This window comes from Pan troglodytes, chromosome 15 (genome assembly GCF_028858775.2).
Source record: "Pan troglodytes isolate AG18354 chromosome 15, NHGRI_mPanTro3-v2.0_pri, whole genome shotgun sequence".
Taxonomy (NCBI): Eukaryota; Metazoa; Chordata; class Mammalia; order Primates; family Hominidae; genus Pan; species Pan troglodytes.
In genome coordinates, this window is record NC_072413.2 from 73,914,909 (window position 1) to 73,940,852 (window position 25,944).

General features: G+C 49.1%; 1 protein-coding gene across 3 annotated transcripts; it reads right to left on the reverse strand.

Moving 5' to 3' along the window:
• Positions 1-801: 801 nt before the first annotated feature.
• On the reverse strand, positions 802-25,701 carry TGFB3 (transforming growth factor beta 3). Of its 3 annotated transcripts, XM_016926465.4 has the most exons (8): positions 25,483-25,701; positions 23,231-24,453; positions 14,264-14,427; positions 13,835-13,964; positions 8,312-8,419; positions 6,049-6,220; positions 3,621-3,774; positions 802-2,048 (listed from the first exon to the last, which is right to left on the reverse strand). In XM_016926465.4, exons 2-8 carry the CDS (start codon positions 23,580-23,582, stop codon positions 1,890-1,892), a joined length of 1,239 nt encoding a protein of 412 aa, XP_016781954.1. In that variant the 5' UTR covers positions 23,583-24,453; positions 25,483-25,701; the 3' UTR covers positions 802-1,889. The 3 variants fall into 3 exon arrangements, with proteins under 3 accessions (XP_016781954.1, XP_001161669.1, XP_009426453.1); XM_001161669.7 differs by lacking the exon at positions 25,483-25,701 and having other exon boundaries at positions 23,231-24,685; XM_009428178.4 differs by lacking the exon at positions 25,483-25,701 and having other exon boundaries at positions 1,959-2,048; positions 3,512-3,774; positions 23,231-24,685.
• Between the last annotated feature and the right edge of the window lie 243 nt (positions 25,702-25,944).

Consider the following 25,944-nt stretch of genomic DNA (forward strand, 5'->3'; position numbering starts at 1 on the left):
AACTCACTTCAGTCTTGGAGAACTCCTCAAGGAACAAGGGACACACATATGTACACACACACACAGGCATGAACACATCAGACACATCCTTCAGCCTGCATACTTTAGCTTCAGATAGACTTGACTTTTACCAGAGGCAAAGTGATCTCACTAGAAGAATGTGTTTCTCAGGAGCTGCTAGGTGGCCCGTTGCTCTGTGCCCGCTCACTGTGGACGGCTACCCCATGTGGATGTCCATACCACAGTGGGATCCACGGCCTCACTCAAAAGAGAGCTATGGTTCCCAGATCCCTGACAAGAGGGCCATAGTCTGAAAAGGGGTTCCTGGTTAGCTCTTTTAGGCTTAGCCTGAGAACAGAATTAGCCTCATATTTTTAGGCCATTTGCCATACACATTTTCTCTCATTCTCAACTGATAGGGGTGGGAGATTTTTGAAAACAGTGATGTTGGTAATTTATAGTTAGTAAATAAACCATGTTTCCATATGCAAGGATTCACACCAGGAGATCCTGCCCACAGGTATCTGGAGGTCAAATTCGTATGTGCTTTCTGCCAATCTGAGCCACTGCCTCTGTGTCTCTGAGAATAATATACTCTGCAAGAAGGAAAGACGCACAAGCAATAGTGCAGTCTTCTCAGCGGGCGGAAGTCAGCACGGTGTGCCCCCTGTGTAAGGAGAGTTGCGCTAAGCAATGTGTTTGCTGATTGACAGATTCTCTGCCCCAGATTCTGGTTACCTCTGATTAGTAGATGCGGACATGGAATTAAGGGTAATTGAAGGATATTTATCGAGTCAGACATACACCTTAGAATAAGGCTTTTACTGTTCTAGAAACAATCTTCCAGAAGATGAAATCATCCAAGATGCCCCAAAAATATTTATTTATACAAAGATTTTGAGAGTAATATTCATACTTGTCTTTATACCTCAGTCTATGCGTCTGGGGCCAAGTCACTGTGTGGCACATGTGCAGCTTCCCCGAATGCCTCACATGTTGTAGCACCTGCTTCCAGGAACACCAAATGAACACAGGGTCTTGGAGGGGAAGTGGGGGAAGAACCCATAATGCCCCAAGGCTGCATGGAACCACAATCCAGAAATGTGCATCCTGACCTGGAAGGCGTCTAACCAAGTGTCCAAGGGGAAATATGATCGAGGGAGAGGTGAGAGGAGGGACCCAGAGGGCAGACAGGAGAGGGTTGATTTCCACCCTTTCTTCTGCGTTCAGCATATCCAAAAGGCCCGATACAGTTGATGGGCCAGGAACTGCATGACCTGGATTTTCTCCCTGTAGTGACCCACGATGTTAATTGATGTAGAGGACAGTTTGCAAAAGTAATAGATTTGCCCTTAATCCCAGACAGTATGAGATACAATTCTGGGACTTTGTCTTCGTAACCTGTCTTTAAAAAAAAAAAAAATGCTTGCCTTGTATAACATAATCCAGATTCCCTAGAGCAGATGTGGTACAGCAATGAGCAAATCCAACCTCAGATCTGAAGTGTCTTCCAGTCTGGCCCTGACCCGGCCATTCTCTGCCCTTCCTCCTCCCTTTAGGGTAGCCCAAATCCCATTGCCACACAACATCTCAACTTGCCATCCCTTTCCTCTATCCCCATCCCCTCTGTCTGCGTCACAGAAAGTCTGTGTGTTCTGAAGAGTTCAGCCTTCCTCTAACCAAACCCACACTTTCTTTACCACCGTGATTCTCAGAGCCAGCAAGAAAGAAATGTTCCAAAAGGAAACCTCCATCTCAGCCATCTGCCCGGAGCCGAAGGTTGTGGGCTCCAGGCCTCTCAGTGAGGTTTGTTGCTTGTGTGTTTCCCGAGGAGCGGGCAGTCAGGCAGTGGTGGTTCTCTCTCCCCTCTCTCTGTCGCAGGTGGGGTCTCAGCTACATTTACAAGACTTCACCACCATGTTAGAGAGCTGCTCCACTTTGGGGGTCCTCCCAACATAGTACAGGATGGTCAGGGGCTCCAGGTCCTGGGGCACGCAGCAAGGCGAGGCAGATGCTTCAGGGTTCAGAGTGTTGTACAGTCCCAGCACCTGGAAAGGGACATGTCAGTGAGAGGTTGGAAGGCCAGGTCTCAGGCCTGGAAGCCAGGAAGTCTCCCAGTTCCAGGGGCAGTCCCAGAGGCTGAGCAAGTGCTAGAATGGCCACGGGTGCTCTTTAAGAGGAACTGTTGGGGGCCGGGTGCAGTGGCTCACAGCCGTAGTCCCAGGACTTGGGAGGCAGAGGCAGGCAGATCACTTCAGGTCAGGAGTTTGAGACCAGCCTGGCCAACATGGTGAAACCCCATCTCTACTAAAAATACAAAAAAATTAGCTGGCTGTGGTGGCAGGCGCCTGTAATCCCAGCTACTTGGGAGGCTGAAGTGGGAGGATCACCTGAATCCAGGAAGCAGAGGTTGCAGTAAGCAGAAATAGTGCCACCGCACTCCAGCCTGAGCCACAGAGTGAGTCTGTCTCAAAAAAAAAAAAAAAAAAAAAAAAGAACTGTTGGAACCTGGTTTGGGTGAGTGAGTAGTTGTGTAGTTGCTGTTCATCCACAATGACAGAAGCAGAACAACTGCACTTGTTTGGGGTGATGAGTTGAAGCATATGACAGTTACTACACTGATAACGAATTATCTTGGCTTTTTTTTTTTTTTTTTTTTGAGTCAGAGTCTCACTCTGTCTGTCACCCAGGCTGAAGTGCAGTGGTGCAATCTTGGCTCACTGCAACTTCCGCCTCCTGGGTTCAAGCGATTCTCCTGCCTCAGCCTCCCAAGTAGCTGGGATTACAAGCGCGTGCCACCACACCCGGCTAATTTTTTACATTTTTGGTAGAGACGGGGTTTCACCATGTTGGCCAGGCTGGTCTCGAACTCCTGACCTTGTGATCCACCCGCCTTGGTCTCCCAGAGTGCTGGGATTACAGGCGTGAGCCACCGTGCCCGGCCTATCTTGGCTTTTAAGAAAACACTTAACATTGCTCTTCCTAGCTGGAACTGATCACTTCGGTGAGAAATGTTCTCACAAAACATTGCCTTGAGCCATTTAGTAAGTGCAGCATGCAGGGCCCCAGACAGGATGCAGAAATAATGAGCTAGAAGGAAACATGCTTCACAAATTACTGCCCTATTTTTGATTCCCCTCAAGGGAAAGACAGACTAGTTTCAGGGGTTGTGGACTCTCGGCTATCTCACTTTCTGTTCCTAGCATTTCAAATTAGCTTCTTGTCCATGCTTGTCTTTCAGAGTAAGTTTTCTACATTCGAGAGGCTGGAATGATCAGAGTTCTGGTAGAAGCCTTTCTACTTCAGTGTTCCTTGCCAGCCACATGCACATATCTCTGACATAGGGTAACACGTGGCAGTTAATTAATTTCTACCGTACAGAGAGCTTTAGACAAAGCAAATTAAAAAGCTGGTTGAAACTATGGTAGGAATTTAAAAGGGCAGAATGTGACTGAGTAGAACTGAGTCAGGGTGCCAAGATCAGAACCTTCACCAGAGGAGTTTTACTCACCCCAGACCATCATTTGCTCACTCAACATTCAATCCTTCACTCATTCTTTTTAACAAGTGGCCTGGTCGGTCAGCCCCAGTGCCTCAGATGGCATGAGCCTGCTCCATACCGTGCTGTGGGTTGTGTCTGCACTGCGGAGGTATGGGCAAGGGCCTGAGCAGAAGTTGGCATAGTAGCCCTTAGGTTCATGGACCCACTTCCAGCCCAGATCCTGTCGGAAGTCAATGTAGAGGGGGCGCACACAGCAGTTCTCCTCCAAGTTGCTACAACAAAAAACATTTATAGAAAATCAACTTAAAAAGAAAACCACCAATAAAAGAAACTTCATGAATGCTCTCATATTCTCCCTTGGAGTCCTTTCATGCCATCATAGGTGGCTCTGATCAATGGAATCCCAGGTTCAAGGGCATGGGGCAGAAGAAACCAGAAAGGCACATTCATGTGTTAAAGACCAGGATCCCAAGGATGTAAGAAACAGAGATAAATGCTGCATGAGGAAGAGTAAAGAGGCAAAGGTGGCCCTGCTCCCTTTTCTATCACAATACAAAGCAGTGCTATGAAGCGCTCCACATAAAACCAAGCACTGAATGTTATTAGCCAACTCAGCTTTGTTGAGGTTGGTTTTATTGTTACCCTCCTAATGTGCACCCAGCCAGAAATCAATTCTAAGTTTATGCAGCTTGACTACTATAGTAGGTGACTGCTGAGACTCAATCCAAAGGCCATTTAGCCAAATAAGGCACATCCTTCTATTAGAACCGTGGTTCAACAGATCACCCAAATGTGATTATCAGGCCCCTTCAATTCTGTTGCCTACAGAGATCGTTTGGCAATAATACCGCTTGCCAAGTGGACAGCTAGCCTCTGCTTTAATATCTGCTGAGACCTAGAACTTGCTACTTCCAAAGGCAGCTATTAGCCAAAATCTGGCTTCTTGTGGGTTCCAAGGGTGAACCATGGCAGACACCATTGGTTATCTATTCAGTAACCATTCCTAACCCCCTTCTCCCTTGTGACATCCCATTACAGAGTTGAAAACATCAGATGCTCCTTTTCCTGTCCTCCCTTGAGAGTAGCGGTGGTCATGTGACCCAGTAATGACCCATCAGACAAGGAGAAGTATGCAGGGGGTAAGGGCAAGTTCTGGCAAAGATATTCGATTATTTATAAAAGTGACAGATGGAAGAAGAAAGCTTCTGGCTCTTCCCCGTCCCTCATTCCTTCTTGTCTTAAATATGGACAAGGTGCCTGAAGCCCTAGCAATCACTTGTGACCATAAGGAAAAGGATGAAAAGCCAACATACTAAGCATGGCAGACTGGAAAGAGAGAAAGCCTGAGTCTTCGGTGGCATCATTAAGCAGCCAGCCCACCCTAACCCTGCTGCTACAGGCCTCTTGTGAACAAGAAATCACTATGATTAAAGTCACTGGCCAAGAGCATTCGTTCCTAACTGATTCGTTCCTAACTGATAACTGATTCGTTCCTAACTGATTCGTTCCTAACTGATGGAACAAATAAATCTACATGCCAGCAACTACCTTGCCTCTCCTATACCTTGCTGTTGAGCTGTTCCCCCAACTTGTGGCAACTACCTTGCCTCTCCTATACCTTGCTGTTGAGCTGTTCCCCCAACTGAACATCCCTAGTTGCCCAAGCCCAACCATCCTCATAAGACATGGTATCCAGATCTAAATATTTCCCAATTTGTTCTCCCCAGCTTCATTTCGGCATCCTCTGAGGCCAGATGGACTCACTCACTCATGCTCCTTCCTTTACCTGCAGTGCTTCCCCTCCTGGATCCCTTCATCCCCAAACCTCATCCTTGAAGCCTCTGCTCAAATTCCACACCCTTCTGAAGGCTTTCCTGTGTCCATAGGTGAACTCATTGCTCCCAGTTAAAGCACTTAATGCTTCGGACCCTCTCATGGGGGTGATCATCTTCTCCCTTTTAGTAGCTGGCATGCATACTTTATCCTCCCCTTATAAATGAGCAGTGAAACTGCTCCTGAGTAAGAGAAGCTGGGTCTTTTCTATCTCTCTATTGTGGCTACCCAGTAATTTCTGAATTCATTTGTTAATTTCTCTAGCTCCAACTTCCCGTTCAAATGGAGACCATTCTATTTGCCTCCATCCAGTAGCATCCTTGGACCCTTCATAGGGAACTAACTGAGCACTTCTTTAATGGAAACTCCTACATTAATCTCACACATACACTCTACAAGTGCCTGAAACATGGAAATCATGGAGAGGCTTTGACCAAGCATCTCCAATCCAAACTATTTTAGCAACACTCCTCCTCACAGAGTCTTCCTCATTTACTTCAGCCAGCCCCTTCCAGAGTTAGCCTATGGAAAAACAGTGGGACTCCCAGGAAAACAGAAAGAGATCTGTGAGAGATTTTCAGTCTTCTTCCTGGAGATGTTTGTGAACAGCATCAGGGACCCTCTGTTGAGTGTGGCTTGGCTCTGGGGCCTGACCTAGCCATTGGGCAGTAGGCAGACAGTAGATGTTGGTTCCCATGTGGGCCCAGGCTCACCGGAAGCAGTAATTGGTGTCCAAGGCCCGCTTCTTCCTCTGACCCCCCTGGCCCGGGTTGTCGAGCCGGTGTGGGGGAATCATCATGAGGATTAGATGAGGGTTGTGGTGATCCTTCTGCTTCTTGAGGCGCCCCAGATCTCCACGGCCATGGTCATCCTCATTGTCCACGCCTGAAGAAGGGAAGGAAAGTGACAATCTCCTGTCTAAGGAGAGCAGAGCCCTCGGAGGCCGCCTCCTCCACACGCCCCATCACTGCCCAGGAGGAGGGGCAGTGCAGTCTGCAAGGGAGGTGTGGGGGACAAGTGCAGCTTAATTCTGATGTCCAGTTGCAGGAAGGGGAAGAGCAGATGGAGAAGCCAGTATCAAAAGAACTCATTGTAAGGATGCCCACTGAAAGATGCCCCGTGTTCAGATCCCCATACCCTTGTATAGAAATCTTCCAAGGGGCAGAAAGCCCTTGCTGAGATTCCTAGGAATCTTCATGGACCTATGAAGCATCCCTGTTACTAAGTGGGTACCTAACACATACCTCCGGGTTGTCGGTTTGTTTATTTGTTTGTTTGTTTGTTTGTTTTGAGACAGAGTCTTGCTCTATTGGCCAGGCTGGAGTGCAATGGCCCCATCTTGGCTCACTGCAACCTCTGCCTTCCGGGTTCAAGAGATTCTCCTGCCTCAGCCTCCCAAGTAGCTGGGATTACACGTGCATGCCACCATGCCCAGCTATTTTTGTATTTTTAGTAGAGACAGGGTTTCACCATGTTGGCCAGGCTGGTCTCGAACTCCTGACCTCAAGTGATCTGCCCACCTCGGCCTCCCAGAGTGCTGAGATTACAGGTGTGAGCCACCGCACCCAGCCCTGGATTGTCACTTTAGATTCTAGACTTAGAATCTTGGGGTGTGAGTTTCCTCTTAAAATGTGAATGGACCAAGATAACGCAGAAGTCCTACCGAAAATTTAAGGTGTCACAACTTAAGATAGCCTGAATGGGAGCCAAAGAAACAAGACTGTATAATTGTTAACATTCACATTGCACTTAGTCTTTGAAGTGTTTTCACTATAAAATTCAGATGAGATAATGAAGCATATGATAAATAGCAAACAAGCTCTGGAAGAAAATCTAAATTCATCAACCCGTTTCATCTGAAAAAAAAGGAAAAGACTGGAGACTGACTTAGAGTCTCAACTAAATGGAGATCGATTTTGCGAAGGACAGCTGCCAACTGTTGTCCATCCTCACTGAGGACAGGAACATGAGGAATTAATTTACATAGCTACAGGAGGGGCTCGGGTCTCAGGAAGGGGCACCAGATCTGTAAGATAAATGAGAGACCTGGATCACAAATCCCTTTTTCTGAAAATCTTTATGAACAAGATAAGTATTCACTGAAATGGGAAGGTTTCATCCTAAGCTGGCCTGTAGGTAAGGACTCCGAAGGTCCTCTGGGCTCTAAGGTTCTGTGGTTACAGTGTCAAATCTTTGGCTCTAAGAAAAGGCTGTAAAATAGAGCCCATGTGGGGTAAGATCACTGTCCAGCGCTGAGCCAAAAGAGGCCTGCACCTTTTCCCAGACAAGCCTCTGACATCAGGCGTTCCGCAGTTACCCAAAATGGGAATATGAAAGGAAAAGAGAACTTCCCTGAACTCCAGAGATCATCAAGGCTGAGTTCCTTGCAAACATAATGGAAAACCAGAAATGACTCTCAACGACTTTGCCATCTCTACCCAAACACCCCGGGGACAAACACCTTGAGGCTCGAAGCAATCATCCAAACCCAGAGGACCCCTGGGCAAGGTCAGGCAGGCCCTGCACATCTGGAAAGCTCAGTTGTCTGGGCACTCATGTTCAGGACAGCCAAACTTAATTTCTTTTAGGGAGGAGGAAGACAAGTCCTATCTGTTGAGCATTTCTGGCACTGTGTTCCTTATTCATTATCTCATTTAATTGCCTGACAACGCTGTGAAAGAGGAACTCTCATCCCATTTCACTAGGCCCAGAGGCTAGACGGCTTGCCTACACAGTTTCACCACTTACCAGTACGTGTTGTCTTCCAGAGGCTAATGCATTCTCTAAGCTATAAACTGAAAGTTACACTCATTGCTTTTGGGGCAAAGCAGAATTACTCAAGTACAAAATAGTCAGCTATCTCTCTGAAGGAGCTTGGTTTCTTTTCTTGAGGTCTGGTAAGGGTCTCCTGCACTATCCTGTCCCATTAACTTCCCCCCCACTCACCCATCCTACCATACACATTCATTTTGTTACCTTTGAATTTGATTTCCATCACCTCGTGAATGTTTTCCAGGATATCTCCATTGGGCTGAAAGGTGTGACATGGACAGTGAATGCTGATTTCTAGACCTAAGTTGGACTCTGCAAAATAAGACAGAATTAGTGAGAAAAGCACCTCTGTGTGATGGGGAAGTGTGCCCACCACCCGTGCAAGGGTGAGCCAGGGCCTCTGCTCCTATAGGGACTCATAGGAACTGAGTTCTATTGAGGGTCACAGGAGACAGAAAGTGCCTCCAGAGCTCAGAGTGGACCTTCAAGCGCACGTTGCTACATTCCAGGTATTCCTGTTATATTATGAATCACCAAATGGGGGCATACACTAGTGGCCATCATGAAACAGAAGTGGAATAATCATTCCCTTTGAAAGGATGGTATTAAGAGAAAATTGTCACCTTCCTACTTGGAGGCAAAAGTACACAGATACAGTAAGGAAAGCAAAAACTCATGCCATCTACACGGTTTTTGGGAGAGGGGATCGTTGAGCCAATCTACTGCAGAAGGATCAGGGCAAGAGGCAGAGGGACTGGAAGAGACTACGGACAGGGAGTAACTAAAGAGTCTCCGAGCACAGAGACTGTGATTCAAAAGGCCACAAATTCAAAAAGCCACAGGATGTAATGCTGGCAAAAAGATTCAAGTCAGGAACCAATGCTAGAGGCAAGGTCACTTGCAAACAGGAAGCAGAATCCGTCTCAGTGGAAGATGCAAGCATTTCTACCAGGGCCATGACTGTGGGCCTAGACAAAGTGGCAGATTCTAGAAGAGATAAGATGAAGATCACAGTTACACTGGGCCATATTTTTCCTAAGGAACAAGGACACAACGAGGTAAAAATTACTTGGACATTTCTTCTTTGGGAATCCTTGTTCACCATGATGGGAAGTTGGAATGTGGATTGCTCACCAAGATGAACAGCTTGGGAAGACAGTTGTGAACTTAGAAAACAGCACAGAGGAGATGATAGAGAACTATGGCTGAGGGTCCAGATGACTTGAGCATGGAGACAGTGAGCATGGTGAAGCCTGGAGGTGCCAGGGTTTGGTGCCTGACATTCTGGTGCGTGAAGGGCAACTCCAGCCCATTCGCCTAGTAGTTGTGGGATCACGTGTTTTGGCAACCAAAATCAAGGAAGCAGGAACTCAGTAAATGAGGTTGAGTGAAGTGAAGGAAAAAGAAAGAAAATGAAAAGTCTGCACTGAGACAAGTAGTTTTACACAGAAAACCAGGTAGGATCTGGTATCATGTCAATTCTGGTGGGTAAGACTTAATTTGGGAAGCTCTGTTGATCCTGAGATAGCAGCCAGTTGTGGCCAGGTGTAGGAGAGGTCATGGGGGATGGACCTCTCTGGATTCAGGGTCAGCCTCTCGATGAGTTGATTGATTTGCTGCTCCCTGAGGCCACACACCATGTGTGTGAGCATCTGGCCTTGGAGACAACCTGGAGTCTTCCTGAAATTGTGCCATCAGGGCAAACCCCAAAAAGTCCAACCTGGCCCAGCAACCTTCTCATAGACAGAAGGATACAAGCCTACAAGACTGGAGATTCCCATCAACATTAGGTTGGCTTGGACATCCCAGTCCTACTGGTTAAAACCCAGCTCCTTTCTTCCATAAACTCCAGAGCCTAACCAGATCTGCTCTACCCCAAGTCAGGGCAACCTCTGGGGCACACTGCGCCTGCTGAGCTTGAAGATCTCTGTTCCAGCAGGTTCGCTCAGTGAGGGAAGGCAGACCAATAAAACAAGGCAGCTGAGACCCAGCTGGAGGAGAAGTGAATGGAGAGGGAGGTATGAGGATTGCCCTCTCCCTGGGTTAAGGCAGCTGGAAGGAGGAGCCAAAGTAGCTGAAATGGGCTACCTAACAACACAGTGTACCTCCTGATCAAGCTGGTTCAAGGCAGGCTAGAAGAGACCTGGAGTGAGTGAGTTCCATGATTCTGTGAGTTAGAAAGTCAAGGTGCAGACAGCTGTGTTGGGGAGAGTGAGGGTCCAGGATGTAAGCACAAGAGGGTGGCCTGGCTTGGCCAACAGGCTGTATCCAGATAGAGGACTTAGAGATGATGACAACAATCACTAACTTATTCTATCTCTATAATAATCCCATAGAGCAAGAACTATTATCCCCCATTGTACAGATAAGAACACTGAGGCTTAGGGAGATTAAACAGCTTGCCCAAGATATCCAACCAGTGGATAGTAGTGCCAGGATTCAAGCACTGACAGCTTGATGCCAGATCCCAAACTCTTGTTAGAGACAAGGAGGGGTAAAGAGGGGGCAACAGAGACCACCAAGGAAGATGCCCACACATTCACCAACATGCAAGATGGTTGTTTCCCAGTGTCCCACCTTTCCTGAGCCATGATGCTGAGAGGCTCCCTCCCCAGCCTACTAGGGGAGGCCTGGCCCTGCCTAGCTAGGTGCTGCAGACTATATGAGCAATAGCACAAGGGTATGAGACCTGGGTCCCCAGCGGCCCTTGTGGACTCCAACCCACTCTGCGACCCAGAATGCAGCCTGGGTACCTGGTGCACAAGGGCTTTCAGATGTTTGCTGAATGAATCCAAGACCACATGTGTGACTCAGTTTTCTCATCAATCTACACCGCCAACTGCTCCAATTTGGAGTCCTTTGTTGCCTGGTTTGAAGCCATGAACTCTGAAGAGACTCATGGGTTCTCTGTAAGTACAAACCTGTGTGATGATTCCCCTGTGGGAAAGGTGGGCAGTATCTGCCTAAGTGTGAACTGAAGGTTCCAATGAAGAACTAACCTCAGAATTGGCAGCTGTGGGGGTGGTGGGTGGGGGACCCATAGGTTTTATTACGAAATTATATTTTTGATGTCTCAGGAGGATGGAAATCATTCTCAATGCAAACTTCTCATTGAGTTCTGCAGCTGTGAAAATAAGAACTCCTTCAAGTGCCCAGGGCTTCAAAGAAATCAGGTGGAGCTGATCAAAATCAGACAGGGAAGTTAAGAGATTAATTTCCCCAGCCCCTCCTTTCTGTAGCCGTCTGAGTCAGAATTCCCAACAGAGCTGCTGTCGGCAGATCCATGTCGGTTCTCCTAGGCTCTTGCCTTCATGCTCAGTAGGAGGGACAGGATGAAATTCCTGGGTACCCTTGGGACTGGGGCAGGATCTTCAGCCCACCATCTGCCAACTCAGCCACCAGATAATTCCCCTTGGATGGGGAATTTTCTCATTTATGTGACTTGCCTGGGCTCCGTGGGCATCAAGCAATGCAAACTCGATGGCTACCGAGCCCAGGCAGGTCACGTAAGTGAGAAAATCGAGCCAGCACATGATGCTAAACAGGAACTGCCAGCCTCACTCTTGGGGAACAATAGGGAATGGTGGGGGCTGCGGGGACTGAGGATGCATACCCCATCTCAGGGGGTGGCCGGTACTCATCTCTGATGGATGGTTATCAGGAAATCTTTCGATTTTTCAAAAACAGCAAGAAGTCCAGGTTTTATGTGAAATCTCCTGACTTAAAACACCCAAAACTGTTGATGACTACTCAAATCGAAAACAATATGCAGGCCAAATAGTTTGTAAGCTCTGCCTTTGAGCTTTAACTCTTAGTTGCCTAAAACACCAAGGACCTAGAAGGATCCACCTGCCTCAGGGACTCTGGGCATCAGTATGTGGATGGTCTGTGGCTTTATAGCAGCTGATGACAGGAGAAAACCCTGCCCAAGAGGAAGAGAAGGAACAGATGGGACTGCCATCTGTGACCCCAACCCACTGAGCATCAGACCAGGCAGTACCAGCCAAGAAAAGGGAAAGAAACACAGAGGATGGTGTCATGAGACACCAAAGTTCTAATCCAGACTGGACGACCTCGGTCAAGTCACTTAATTTCTCTCGGCCTGTTTCCTTATCTAAAATAAGAAAAGCTTACTCTTGTAAAACATGGTAAAAACCATGAAGTTCTCTCAAATACATTTGATCCTTAAAACAGCTCTGTGAGGCATACATAGAGGAGGAACCATTGCCTTATTTTCCAGGTGAAGGCAGTGCGTGGGTAAGATATTTGGGACATGTGAAGTTTGATATGCCTCCAGGATAGCTCTACTTGCATGACGACCCGGCCTTTTAAACTTAACTGGGCAGAACAGAACCTGTTCTTCTCCTAGGCCCCCTATTTCAATAAGTGATACCACCTGGATGTCGAAAAAATTTAGAAGTTATCCGGAATGCTCTTGTGTCCTCACATCCCATACCTAATCAGCCTGTGCTACTGGCTACCTTCAAAATACAGAACAAATCCATCTGATCGTCATATCCACTGCTACCGCCCTAGGCTCGGCCTAGATATTGCTCTCATCTGGGCTGCCGCCATGGCTCCTAACTCATTTTCCTGCCTCTTCCCTTGACCTCCTGGAAACTAGAGGGATCTTTTAAAGATGTCAATCAAATCACCTCACCCAGCCCCTCCTCCCTGTAGCTGTCTGAGTCAGAATTCCCAACACAGCTGCTGTTGGCAGATCCACGTGGGTTCTCCTAGGCTCTTGACTTCACACCCAGTAGAGGGACAGGAAGGAATTCCTGGGTATCTTGAGTATCCCCAGCTGTGGTTATAGCACTCCCACACTTCTCATCACACCTGGAATAAGTCCTGAAACCTCGCCATGACCTGATGATGTTCTAAATTAAATTGGCTGGGCATGGTGGCTCACATCTATAATCCCAGCACTTTTGGAAGCCAAAGCGGGCGGATCACTTGAGGTCAGGAGTTCGAGACCAGCTTGGCCAACATGGTGAAACCCCATCTTTACTAAAAATACAAAAAAATTAGCCAGGTGTGGCAGTGTGCACCTGTAGTCCCAGCTATTCAGGAGACTGAGACGTGAGAATCGCTTGAACCCAGATGGTGGAGGTGCAGTGAGCAGAGATCGCACCACTGCACTCCAGCTTAGGCAACAGAGCGAGACTCAGTCTCAAGAAATAATAATAATAATAATAATAATAATAATAGTAATAATAAATTATATGGCCCCAGCAACCTCCCTGACCACCTCCCCTCCTCTTCCCCTCCCCAGCTCACCATGCTCCAGCCACACCAATCTGTTTGCTGCTGCTGCTAGAACAAATCAAGCTTATTTCCACTTGAGGGCCTGGGCCTCCCTGTTGCCTTTGCTTAGCACATCCCTTATTCTGATCTTCATGGGCTAAATCCTTATCATTCAGATGTCAATGCATGAATTTCTTCATCATAGAGACCTTCCCTGTTGGACTCCACCCAATCATTGTCACATTGCCCTCTTTCTATTTCTCATAGTTCCTATCCCTGTGGCTGCATCCCCAGGGCCTGTCTTACAGTGAGCATTTAATAAACATTAGTTGAGTGAATGAATGGAGGATACTCAGTGGCAAAGCTAGGGTTTGAACCCAGATCTCTGACTCCCTTAATTCTGTCCTCTTCCCTCCGTTTCATGGAGGACTAAGGGACCTGAGGTTCATTCTGAAATGCTCATCTGAAGGGTCCACCTACCTCTTCTCAACAGCCACTCACGCACAGTGTCAGTGACATCAAAGGACAGCCACTCGGCAGTGCCCCGTGTGGGCAGATTCTTGCCACCGATATAGCGCTGTTTGGCAATGTGCTCATCTGGCCGAAGGATCTACAGGGCAGAGAAAGGAGTGAGTATCCGAGACCAGGACAGAGTGCCCCGGAAGATGTCACAATGCAGAGCACAGGTGAGGGAGTGATAGGAAACCAGCGGTTCCTGAATGCCATGGCCCTCGAGCACCTTAGCTAACTCTTAAGTGTTTTAATGACAGACACAGATACAGAAACGAAGGCTCAGAGAAGCCAGGATTCAAACCCAGGTCTGCCAAGCACTGCACCCAGTGGTGCCCTGATATGGCAAAGGAACCAGCTTTCCCGTCGGTGTGGTTTCTGCTCTGAGAGAGGAGTTACCTGGAAGAGCTCGATCCTCTGCTCATTCCGCTTAGAGCTGGGGTTGGGCACCCGCAAGACCCGGAATTCTGCTCGGAATAGGTTGGTTCTATTTTTCTCCACTGAGGACACATTGAAGCGGAAAACCTTGGAGGTAATTCCTTTAGGGCAGACAGCCAGTTCGTCTAGGAGATAAAGCAGAGCAGAGGGCACAGCATGAGCGAGACATGCAGGAACAGTGTGCTGCCAACGGACAGGCACCAAGTGGCCACCGTCCCGCCTGCCACCTCCCTAGAGGCTTGAGGCCTCAGACCGCAAGGTGGAGATACGAGGAAGATTCTTGGTGGCCCTAGAATCACACACAGTCCTGAGCAAGGAGCAGTGTGGCCTCAGAGCTCCACAACATGGCACTAGACTGGCCAGTCAAATCTAATTGCCCCCTCCTCCCACTGCCTTGACATCTCAGTTCTGGTAAGTTTTCCAACCCGTTTTTCCTACTTTTTGAGAAAATACTGATTCTAGAAAGATATCCGCACCTAGTAGTTTACATATCTTACAGCTAGTTGATTTATTCGTGTGTTTGTTCATCTGGGCATTCATTCATTTATCAAAGATGTATTGAGCAGCTACTATATGCCAAGCATAGTGCTAACCTTGGGAAGCAAAACATGAATAGACACAACCCCTGCCTTCAAGGGGATTAAAACCCATTTATGCCTGGTGTTCCATTATTGGAACGCTAAGCATGTAAGAGTTATTTATATCCTGCTGCTCAAGGTCAAGGCCAAGGTCTGATTTCAAAATTCAAAAAATTGCAGCCTCAGGCTTATGGGTTAATATCCAAGGGGGGGGTATTAATACATGGGCCCAAATAACAGGACTAGAGAGAAATAATAGGACAGAGTGCCCCAGAAGATGTCACAATGCAGGAGCACAGGTGAGGGGAGTGACAGGAAACCAGTGGTTTTCAGAGAAGTCCAGGAGTTGCTGCAGGAAATCAAAGGAGGGAAATGGCAAGGAGCACTTCACGGAAGAGGTGAAAATTGAGAGGATTTGAGGATGGGGAGGAAAGAAATGTTACATGGAGTGACTGCTGGAAGCAAAGGCAGGGAGGGGAGGAAATGCAAATGAGTAAGAGGGGCCCGAAACAGCAGGTGGGAGCCAGGTGAGAAAGGACAAGATGATAGATTGGGGTCCACCTGTCAGACTAAAAGGTTAAATTTTAACCCATTAACAGTAGGGAGTCACTGAAAGTGTTTGAGCAGTGCAGTGACATCTCAAGCTTGTGTTTTAGACCCAATAAAGCAGGGCTTATATAGCAAAGAGCCCACATCATGAGCCTGGCAGAAACACAGATGCTTCCTCTGACCAAGCTGGTGTGTCACCATTGGCTCCTTTCTCTTTCCTTGACAGCACGTGCTATGCCAGACGCTGTCACCTGCTGGCCTCTTCATCCCTGTCCACAAGACGTGGGCAGCGAATGCTCTTTCCAACCCCTCTGAGCCAGAGAAAGAGAAAGAGCCTGTCTTTTCTCTGCTCCTGTACACTTGACAGCCTCAAGGTCTGAGCAGTATTAACACCCAGAGAAAAACTTTCTGCACAAATGGTAACAATAGCCCGAAGTTGAAATTCAAGCTCATAGACCCAGATTCCACACATAATGGACATGGCTGGAATGAGCTTATAATCACCCCGAGGGGTTGTTGAGGAAGTCACAGACAAGGCAGGAAGGATCAGAGGCCTGGAAACAAGCAAATGCGCTACTGATCTTCAGGAAAGGATGAGTGAGTGTTTCTGGAAATTGCCATCTGGTGGGCCTGACGCTGGTTCTTAGAAAATTAATGGAACAGATGTTAGGAAAACAAATGTGTGAATGCTGTCTAATGAAGCCCTGATTAATAATTGGCTTTGAAAGAACAGATACTGCCAACGATTCCCTAAACCATTTCAGATAGAACCAAGGAGAGAAATCAGCGATAGTTAAGTAATGTGTAAGTTTACAAGTTTGTAATACTCTGAATGTGGATAAGCTACTTGCATTGGCAACCCTATCAAGGACAACAGAGCTGGGTTTTGAAGGAGCTGTTATTGATATGGCTTCAGTTACAATAGCACCTCCTGGGAGGATCACTTGAGCTCGGGAGGTCCAGGCTGCAGTGAGCCAGGATTGTGCCACTGCACTCCAGCCTGGGCAACAGAGGGAGACTCTGTTTCAAGTAAATAAATAAATAAATAAAGTAAATAAATAACACAGCTCCAGTGACTACAAGAGGAATAAAGGGTAAGTCAGTGCAACATGCACCTTGCTGTAAAAAGAAGGGAGATGGGGCCGGGCACGGTGGCTCACGCCTGTAATCCCAGCACTTCGGGAGGCCAAGGTGGGCAGATCACGACATCAGGAGTTTGAGACCAGCCTGACCAACATGGTGAAACCCTGTCTCTACTAAAAATATGAAAATTAGCCAGGCATGGTGGTGCGTGCCTGTAATCCCAGCTACTGAGGAGGTTGAGGCAGGAGAATCGCTTGAACCCAGGAGGCGGAGGTTGCAATGAGCTGAGATGGTGCCATTGCACTCCAACCTGGGCAACAGAGTGAGACTCCATCTCAGAAAAAAAAGAAGGGAGATGGAAAATGGCACTTGCTGGTGAGACAGTCAGAGTGGGTCAAGGCAGTGGGAAGCCAGGAGATGGGGAAAGTTATGAGCTAAGAGAGTTCTCAGGACACCCTAGTGGCCGTCCTCTTTGGTTTCTTCCAGCCTATCAATCATAATCTGCTCCCCAAGATGAACACGTCCTGGGGAGAATTTTAAGGTTTCAAGAAAGAGGTGGGAAAGGTCATTTTTCTATTACTGGGATATATAGATTTCCCATGATTAGAAGGGACATCAGGAGTCATGTGGCGCAACCCTCTTCAGAGGAAGAAATGGCTGTCTAGAGGGTCTTGGCCAGAGTCACTCAGAAGTTAGCTGACACAAGCAACTTGACACTAGCAAGCAAAGCTTAGGACACAATTGCTAGTGATTAAAAAAGAATTGGCACCTGGGCAACAAGGTGAAACCCCGTCTCTACTAAAAATACAAAAATTAGCCAGGCATGATGGTGCATGCTTGTAATCCTAGCTACTCAGGAGGCTGAGGCAGGAGAATCACTTGAACCTGGGAGGTCGAGGTTGCAGTGAGCTGAGATTGTGTCACTGCACTCCAGCCTGGGCGACAGAGTGAGACTCCATCTCAAAAAAAAAAAAAAAAGAAAAAGAAGAAGAAGAATTGGCAGCCAGGTATGGTGGCTCACGCCTGTAATCCCAGCCAGCACCTTGGGAGGCTGAGGTGGGTGGATTGCTTGAGCTCAGGTGTTCGAGACCAGCCTGGCCAACATGGTGAAACCCCATCTCTATAAAAAATACAAAAATTAGCTGGGCATGGTGGCACATGTCTGTTATTTCAGCTACTCGGGAGGCTGAGGCGGGAGGATTGCTTGAGCCCAGGAGTTCAAGATCAGCCTGGACAACATAGGGAGGACCTATCCCTATTATTTAAAATTAAAAATTTTAAAGGCCGAGAACAGTGGCTCATGCCTGTAATCCCAGCACTTTGGGAGGCCGAGGCAGGTGGATCACTGGAGGTCAGGAGTTCGAGACCAGCCTGGCCAACATGGCAAAACCCCATCTCTACTCCAAATACAAAACTTAGCTGGGTGTGGTGGTGGGCACCTGTAACCCCAGCTACTCGGGAGGCTGAGGCATGAGAATCACTTGAACCCAGAAGGCAGAAGCTACAGTGAGCCGAGATTGCACCAGTGCACTCCAGCCTGGGTGACAGAGTGAGACTCTGTCAAAAAAATAAAAATTAAAATTAAAAAAAAGAATTGCCTGGGAGATCAAAGAAAATGTACATACAATCTTCTTGACAATCAAATTCACTGAATAATGATGTTTTAAGTAATCTGTGGAATGAATCATCATATAAATAAATAAGCAAAATGTAATAGCACCACCTTGTTTTGTCGAGTTTTTATTACTTCATGTGACCTTCTAACAACCCTTGAGAAGAATGAAAACATGGAAAATTTATCACTTGACAAATGAGAAAACTGAGCCTCAAAAAGTTAAATGTCTTTCCCAAGGTTACATAACTAGAAGGTGGCGGAGGTGGGGTTTGAACCCAGGTCTTCTGAACATACCTCATTTATTGAAGCAGAGACTCTTCAAGCTGGGAGGGATCTGGGAGATCATCTGGTGAAGATGGTTTCATCAACAAAATATGGCAAGATTCCACTAAATGGGCCTAGAGTGTCAACCTATGCCTCAGACAATGACCCACTGCAAACGAGTTTGTGGTTCTTAAGCCATGCCTCACAGAACACTAGTATTATTGAGAGCTGGACTAGGGGGTCCCACCTTTACAAATTAAATCTTGAGCAACTTTTTCCATTGCACAGAAAAAATATATATTGGTGAATGCCATTTTCTCTATTTTGTTTAACGGGGCAAAACATAAGCAAAGAATATTCATGTACAGTATGCATGGAAAAACCAGGAAATAGCTGACCATGTTTAGTTAACTGCCTTTTAAAATGTGTTCAGACACCTGGGTGGCTAGGTGTGCCTTTGCTTGTATATATCATTTCTGCTGGTTCTAGTGAAGGGACTATATTTATCAGTGTGGCTGTACTTCTCTACCCTGGCTGCACATTAGAATCACCTGGAAAGCTTTAAAAACAAATGATTCCTGGACCCATTCCCCAGCAGTTCTGACTACACTGGAGTGAGTGGGGTCCACGGCATATTTTTTTCAAGATCTCCAGATGATTCTAACGTGCAGCCAGGGTTGAGAACCACAGATTATAATGTGTTGCAAAGGGCACCATGGCTTCTAGATGTTCTGGAAGTTTGAGAAACCACTGCTTTAATGGTGTGAGCTTTCTATTGATTAACCGTTAAATGAATTAGACATGTTGTTTCGCTGATGGAACACCTTTAAAAATTTTGAGTTAGAAGCCCATAAACATTTTAAGCCCATGTTAAAAATTGGAATACTTCACAGAAAGACCCAGATTTTCTGCTTTTCTGGGACACGGGAAGAACTAATCAAGCTGGACCCACAGTCCTCAATGCAAAACCCAGCAAGAGCTGAGGCTGGCTGCTGCTTTGGCTGGGCACGTGGGCTCCAGGTCCCCTCCCTCTCCCTGTCTCACACACCCTACTTTCTTCTTGACCCCAAGACCCAGTGTCCTGGTGCAGTTTATCATGACGCCGTGGCTTTTCTTCCAGATCATTTGCATTTCCTGCCGGGTCTCTGTAGGCACTTGTGTTTGCCATCCCTCTAAGAAAAGTTTCGCCCTAGTTCACTGACTCTTAAGCTTCAATGTGCATAAGGAGCTTGTCGAAAATACAGGTTCCCCAAGACTCCACCCCCTCAAGATTCTGATTCTATAAGGGTGGGTGGGACCAGGGAATCTACATTTACCTCCAGCTTCCTCTGGACCATACTCGGAGAAGTGCTGACCCCTACTGTGCAGAGGGCATTGGCCCTTGGAGCAAATGATTTTCAGAATAATTCTCAGAATAAACAAAATCTACACTTAGCAGCTAGAGAAGAAAGACTAAAATATCGAGTTTTCTCTTTGCTGAGAAACTCTGGGTTTGCTGGTTGTCTTAGCACTGCCCTTGGCTGAAAACAACAAGTCTCCGAACAGAGACAGATAATTACAAGCCAGAAGATAAAATGACACCTACATTGGTGATACCTTTGTAAGAGGGATGACAACGGAAGTAAAAAAGCTGTGTCCTTTCCCATCACATGGGGTCAGAGAAACTCTCTACTCCCTCCCGACAGTAAAATCCTGGAGAATTAGAAAAGGGATTACAGAGTCTTGCCCATACTCCCCAGTAGAGGCTCTGCTGATTCATCCCAGATGGAATTATAAAATTCTTTCAGCTGAAAAGGAGTTTGGAAATCATCTCTAACTTTACAGCTGGGGAAACTGAGGCTCAGAGAGGTCACTTTTATGTAGCTGCGGTTGCTTAACCTGCTTGAGACTCTTCATTAAATAAAGAAAACTCCTTCATTAAATTAGGGAGAACATTTGTGGCAGTATGAATCTCCCGGGAAAAAAAAAAAAATGCAGAGCTAAGGAAGAACAAATCCAGTTATCATTGTGCAATCTGCCACCTGGGTTACTAAGATAATAAGTCTGACCTCTCCTGCTTGGTCCAACACATGATTCATTTATGTTATAAATCAAAGTTCTACTGAACCCTAAAGGTTAAAGGAGGTTAAAGGTAACACTTACAACGTGTATTTTACATATAAATGAGTGCTTAACTACATGCGTCCTGCACACAGAATGTCTAGGTTAGGGTCCCTGCTCTTTTTGGACAAATTACTTAAGCAATCCAGGTCTCAGTTTCCTTATCTGTAAAACAGGGAGAAAAGGTTATTTAGGAAAAGGCCTTCCTCTCTGCTCTCACCTTGGTGCCCTTTCTCCTGCACTACTAAAAAGTATTTCCTCTTTCATTTTCCTCTCCAGGGACCTCTATCTCCTTGCCCTGGCTCCTACTGTCACTTTCCTTCGAATGCATGTTCACTGGGTCAGGGAAGTGGCCAGAAGTGAGGAAATATGGAACAGAACGTGATCTCATGACCTCCCAGCAGAGGCTCTGGCATTGAGACCCTGCTGTGCCCCACCACAGACCTGGTGTCACCCCTGTCTGCCCTCATGAGTTAAAGACAGGCTTCCTTCCCCCACCCCGCCCCGCCGCCTTGCAAGCCCCTGATGATGGCTCTCTGCTCCTGCTCAGCACCTGCCCACTGCTTTCTTTATAGTTAGTGTGCCTTGTGTGTCTGCCTCTCTGGGGTGGGCTCAGCACCTGACCAGCTGCAGGGCGGGCCCAGATCCGTCTGCTCAGCCTCCAAGTCACCTCCAACAGCTGCAGAGTCTGCCTGCTTCGGGTTTGTACCTGTGAGCCTCATAGCATCACACGTTGGCTCCTCCCCAGCATCCTGAACAGCATCCTGCTCACTGTGCTGGGTTGCCCCAGGCCAGACCATTGCTCCATAACCCCACATCCACCCATCTGTTGCAGTTGTAAGGTCTTGGTACTGCAGCCTGGAAGCTGCCCAGCATCTGTGGGGCCCTGCCCGGGCTTTTCCCAAGGACATCTGCTATTTGTGCCTTGAGTCTGCACAAAATCAGTGTCCACTTGCACCCGCATGGCCTTGCCTCCACGTGGCTCATTCATTCTCAGCTCAGGATTCTGGGATGGGGGGGTCCTGGTGACTCAGAATGCTTCCTCCCTTGGACTCCTCCTGCTGACCCAGACCATGAAGGTCTGAGTCCTGCCCTCTTGCCCTGGACTCTCCTCACACCTCTCCTGCCGGCCTCAGATTTCGACCTTCCTCTGATGCTTGTGGTCACTATCTCCCGCGTTGGTGGGTTCCCAGGGAGTTGGAGCCTTGGCCATCGAGCTGCTAGGTGCCTCTGGGAACTGTGGGTCTCTGAGCCAGCCCCACCCAGAGACCCTGGGCAGGGAGTAGTAGCTCTGCATCGGCCTCCAGCCTCCGCCCCACATGGCAGCCACATCCTGAAGAAAGGCGCTCCAGGCAGCCACAGGAAGCTGGAGCGGGAACCCCTCGCCAGTAACCACAGGCTCCTCTGCCTGGCGTGGAGCCGTGAACGGGGCCTTTGCACCTCCAGCCAGAGCTGGTCCACCCTTCGGTACCCACTCCTGTTCCTTCTCTCCAGCCAGGTTCCTTTCACCCCTTGCTGTGTGCTCTGCTGACCACCCTCCCCTGCCTGCCAGCTCCATCCCATGCCCTCCACCCCACTCCAGGAGCTGCCCACCTCCCAGGTGGGCCTGGGCTGAGTAGTCAGGGCGGCGAGGACACCTGCTGGTAGGAAAAGCAAACAGAGCTGCTCCCGGAGTCTACGGCCCACGAGTGGCTCACATTCCTCTTTCCTGGGCTGTCAGTTTCTCAACATCTGCCAAATTTCTCTCTCTTGTATTGAGGTTTTTAAAATCCCCTTCAGTAAACACATATGACTTCCACACGTGTACAAACACACACAGACATCTCGCCCAGAAGCCGCCCGGCTCCTCCATGCAGACAGAGCCTCCTGGGACGGCAGGCTCCCAGACATATCCCGCCCCCCCTCACCATGCACCCACTGCCACCCCTCCACCCGCTCTCCCGTGACACGCAGACACAAAGGGCGCCAGCCTCCTCTACACATCCAGAGCCAAAACCCGCTCTCCCCGTGCCCACCGGCCTGGAGGGCGCCCATTTTGAGCACATGAATCTGTCTACTGCACAAGACTGCATGTCACCCTAAAGTACACGGCCCTGGGAACATTCGTGCATACCCTCTCCCTTCCACACACACAGCTCACGTGGGTCTCGTGGGTCACGTGGGTGGGGTAGACCAAAGGGCCCAGGCAGCAAGAAGCTGTCTCCTGCCTGGGCTTCAAAAAGCTTGACAGACATTAATTTGGGGCAGGTATTCTTCTACCCAAGAACTGGAAAAACTGAAACGGAGACGTGTCACAATGAGTTGTGAAAAGCAGGGAGAAGATGAGGTCTCCACACTGAGAACTGTAAGGGCTCCTGACAGAGCCGGCCTTCCCCTTTATGGCACCCAGATGCTTACAGTTACTGATACGATCGCATGTGCAAGAATACATATGTTTCCCTGGACAGCACAATGTAATTCCAAATTAAAATCAGTCAAGGATGTGATGTGAATTCAGCAAGCCGCTCAGCTCCAGGGCTCCTGGCCTCCCAGAAGCGCCGGCTCTTAACAGAATGGCTCTATCTCCTTCCCCACCCACCTCCCCAGCCCCAACGGAGGAGCATCGCACCTCCTGAGCCTTGGTGCTGGTGAATCCTGGGGCACCCTGCTGTGTGGCCAGCACTAGGCCCCCCTCTGCAGAGCTCCCAGCTCCAGTTCAGACCCTCCAGAGCAGACACCCCAGCGAGAATTTGGACTTACTGTGCTCCGCCAGCCCCTGGATCATGTCGAATTTATGGATTTCTTTGGCATAGTATTCCGACTCGGTGTTTTCCTGGGTGCAGCCTTCCTCCCTCTCCCCATGCATCTCCTCCAGCAGCTCCCGGGTGCTGTTGTAAAGGGCCAGGACCTGATAGGGGACGTGGGTCATCACCGTTGGCTCAGGGGGGCTGGTGAGCCTGAGCTTGCTCAAGATCTGTCCCCTAATGGCTTCCACCCTCTTCTTCTTGATGTGGCCGAAGTCCAAGGTGGTGCAAGTGGACAGAGAGAGGCTGACCGTGGCAAAGTTCAGCAGGGCCAGGACCACCAGAGCCCTTTGCAAGTGCATCTTCATGTGTGAGCTGGGAAGAGAGGCCAGGGGGACGGCAAGGCCTGGAGAGGAAGAGACCCCAGCAGACGTGCAGAAGGAGGGAGGAAAACCAGGCGGCCTCCCCAGATCCCAAAGACTGAGGCTTGGCAAGAAGGTGCATGAACTCACTGCACTGCGAGAGCTTCAGGACTTCCAGGAAGCGCTGGCAACCCTGAGGACGAAGAAGCGGACTGTGTGCCTTGTAGCGCTGGGATTCTTGTCCATGTGTCTAAACAGGTTTTGCTGGGCTCTAACTCCCAGCAGGCCAGGTGGAGGGCAAGCAGAGGGCTGGGAGGGGTGGCAAGGCAGCTGGGAGTGGGAAGGGAGCTGGAGTTTTTCCTTAGGTAAAAATAAATAGAGTGGATATCTGATATTGCCAAACGCCGCTTGGCGATGGGGAGAAAGTGGGTATTTTAAAGAAGGAGCAGAAGGACCATGGCTGGGTCCCAAAATCAAAATCCTTGCCTTGCCTTGAAAGAAAATAAGAAAAGAGAATGGAAAAGAAAAGGGAAAAAAAAGTAAAAAAAAAAAAAAAAGATCACCAGTGAGTAGGTGGGGAGAGGCAGGGCCGGGCAGTTGCTGGCCCAGCTAAAGGTGGGGGCAGTACAGGACACACTTGTCTCTCAGGCACTCCATTCATGCTTTCTCTTTTGTTTACACTTCCTCGGGGGCTTTCTAAATGACTTTGTTCACGCTGCCTCTCGTCTTCATTGGCTGGGGTGTGGGGTTATATGCATTGGAAGGCAGGGAGGCAGGCCTCTGAGCGCAGCAGCCCCAATCATCCACTCAGACGCCCAGGGTCACCAGCACCTCGGCTTGTCTTCTGCCTCGGCCATTGCTTCTGTCCCCTGCTTCTCTTTAAAAAATAAAAAGGAGAAAAAAATAAAATAAAATAGAAGCCAGTTCACGGCACGCCTGCTCCGGAAAGCTGTTATTCCTTCTCTCGCACGCCTCTTCCCCTGTCTCTGCCTCTCTCGCTCATTCCCTTGGACTTGACGCTCTGCTTCCCTCCCTTTCTCTCTCTCCCTCTCCCTCTCCCTCTCGCTCCTCTCCCTCTCTCTCACACACACACATGCACACACACTGCTTTCTCTATTTCTCTCTGCTGAAATTTTATACCTCCCTCCCATGACGTCTCTGGCCTGGGGTGGGGGAGGGAGGGACCAGCGCACGCAGCCTCTTTTGCTGCACGATGTTAATGTTTTAAACAGGCACAGGAAAAGCCGAGCCCATTTGAAAAATACTTTGCGAGTCCTCTCGTTCGACGTGGTAGCTGAACTTTTTTTCCCCTCTTGGAATCACTCCTGCTACACGTTGGCTGTTTTTCTGGAAAGTTACTCCGATGAGCCCCCTCCCTCCCTTTCCCCCAGCCCCGGCGCCCTCTCGCCAGCTGTCAGTCCGCGCCGTCCGCGGCCCGCGTCTACTCTCCCTCCTGGTCCCCCGGTCCCGGGGCCGCCTGCGGGCCAGGCCCAACCCGGGGCAGGGTCCGCAGAGGGCGCGGGACCCGGTAGGGGCGGCCATGCCAGCCTCGCAGAGGGGACTCCCGGCCTGCGAGCCGGGTCGGAGGGTCGGCGTCCGCTCCGCGGCGATCCTGGCCCGATTCTTCATTGACAAGATCGGAGTCGGGAGGCGGGCAGAAGCCTGGAGGCGCTCCAGGGGCAGTGAAAAATGGTGGCGTTTTCCGGAAGATCGAGGGTGCCCTCTGGCGAAGCGAGGCCGCCAGTGAAGGAGCTCGGCTGGTCGGGAGCCGGGGAGGCTCGGGGGCTGGGGGCTGCGGGGTGGGGGCTGAGGGGCGGGAGAAGGGGCTGCGGTAGAGAGCGAGAAAAACAAGACCCAGGCCCCGAGGAATCGCCTCCCTCCCGGCCCCACGTGCGCACGAGCGCACCTCTCCCTCCCCGACCGCTGCTCCGGAGCCGCTCTCGCAGAAATGTCATCCAGATGTTCAGCCTCCCTCCCCGCCGAGGGCTCCGCAGGGAGCTGCGCCAGCGAGCGCGAAGTCAGCAGTTGGCCCGAGCCCATTTCCCAGATGGGTGAGGGGAAGTCGGCTCTGTGCTTTCGCTCCTCTTCTCGGCCCGAACCTCTAGGCCTTTTCCCACGAGCAGCCAAGGGAGGGTAGGGCACGTGGCTCCCCGCACCCCGCAACACAGGGCTTGCCTCTGAACTGAACTTTCCTGAGAGCGAGTGCCGCTCCCACCCCATCTCACTCCAGCCTTCCTGGACCCTTTCTGAGAGGTCTGGCTTCCAGGCCACTAACTGAAGGGGCTGTTCTCTGTATCCCAGCACAGCGGTGGGTCACTTTACGGATGAGGAAACTGAGGCATAGAGTATTTTTTTTTTTTTTTTTACA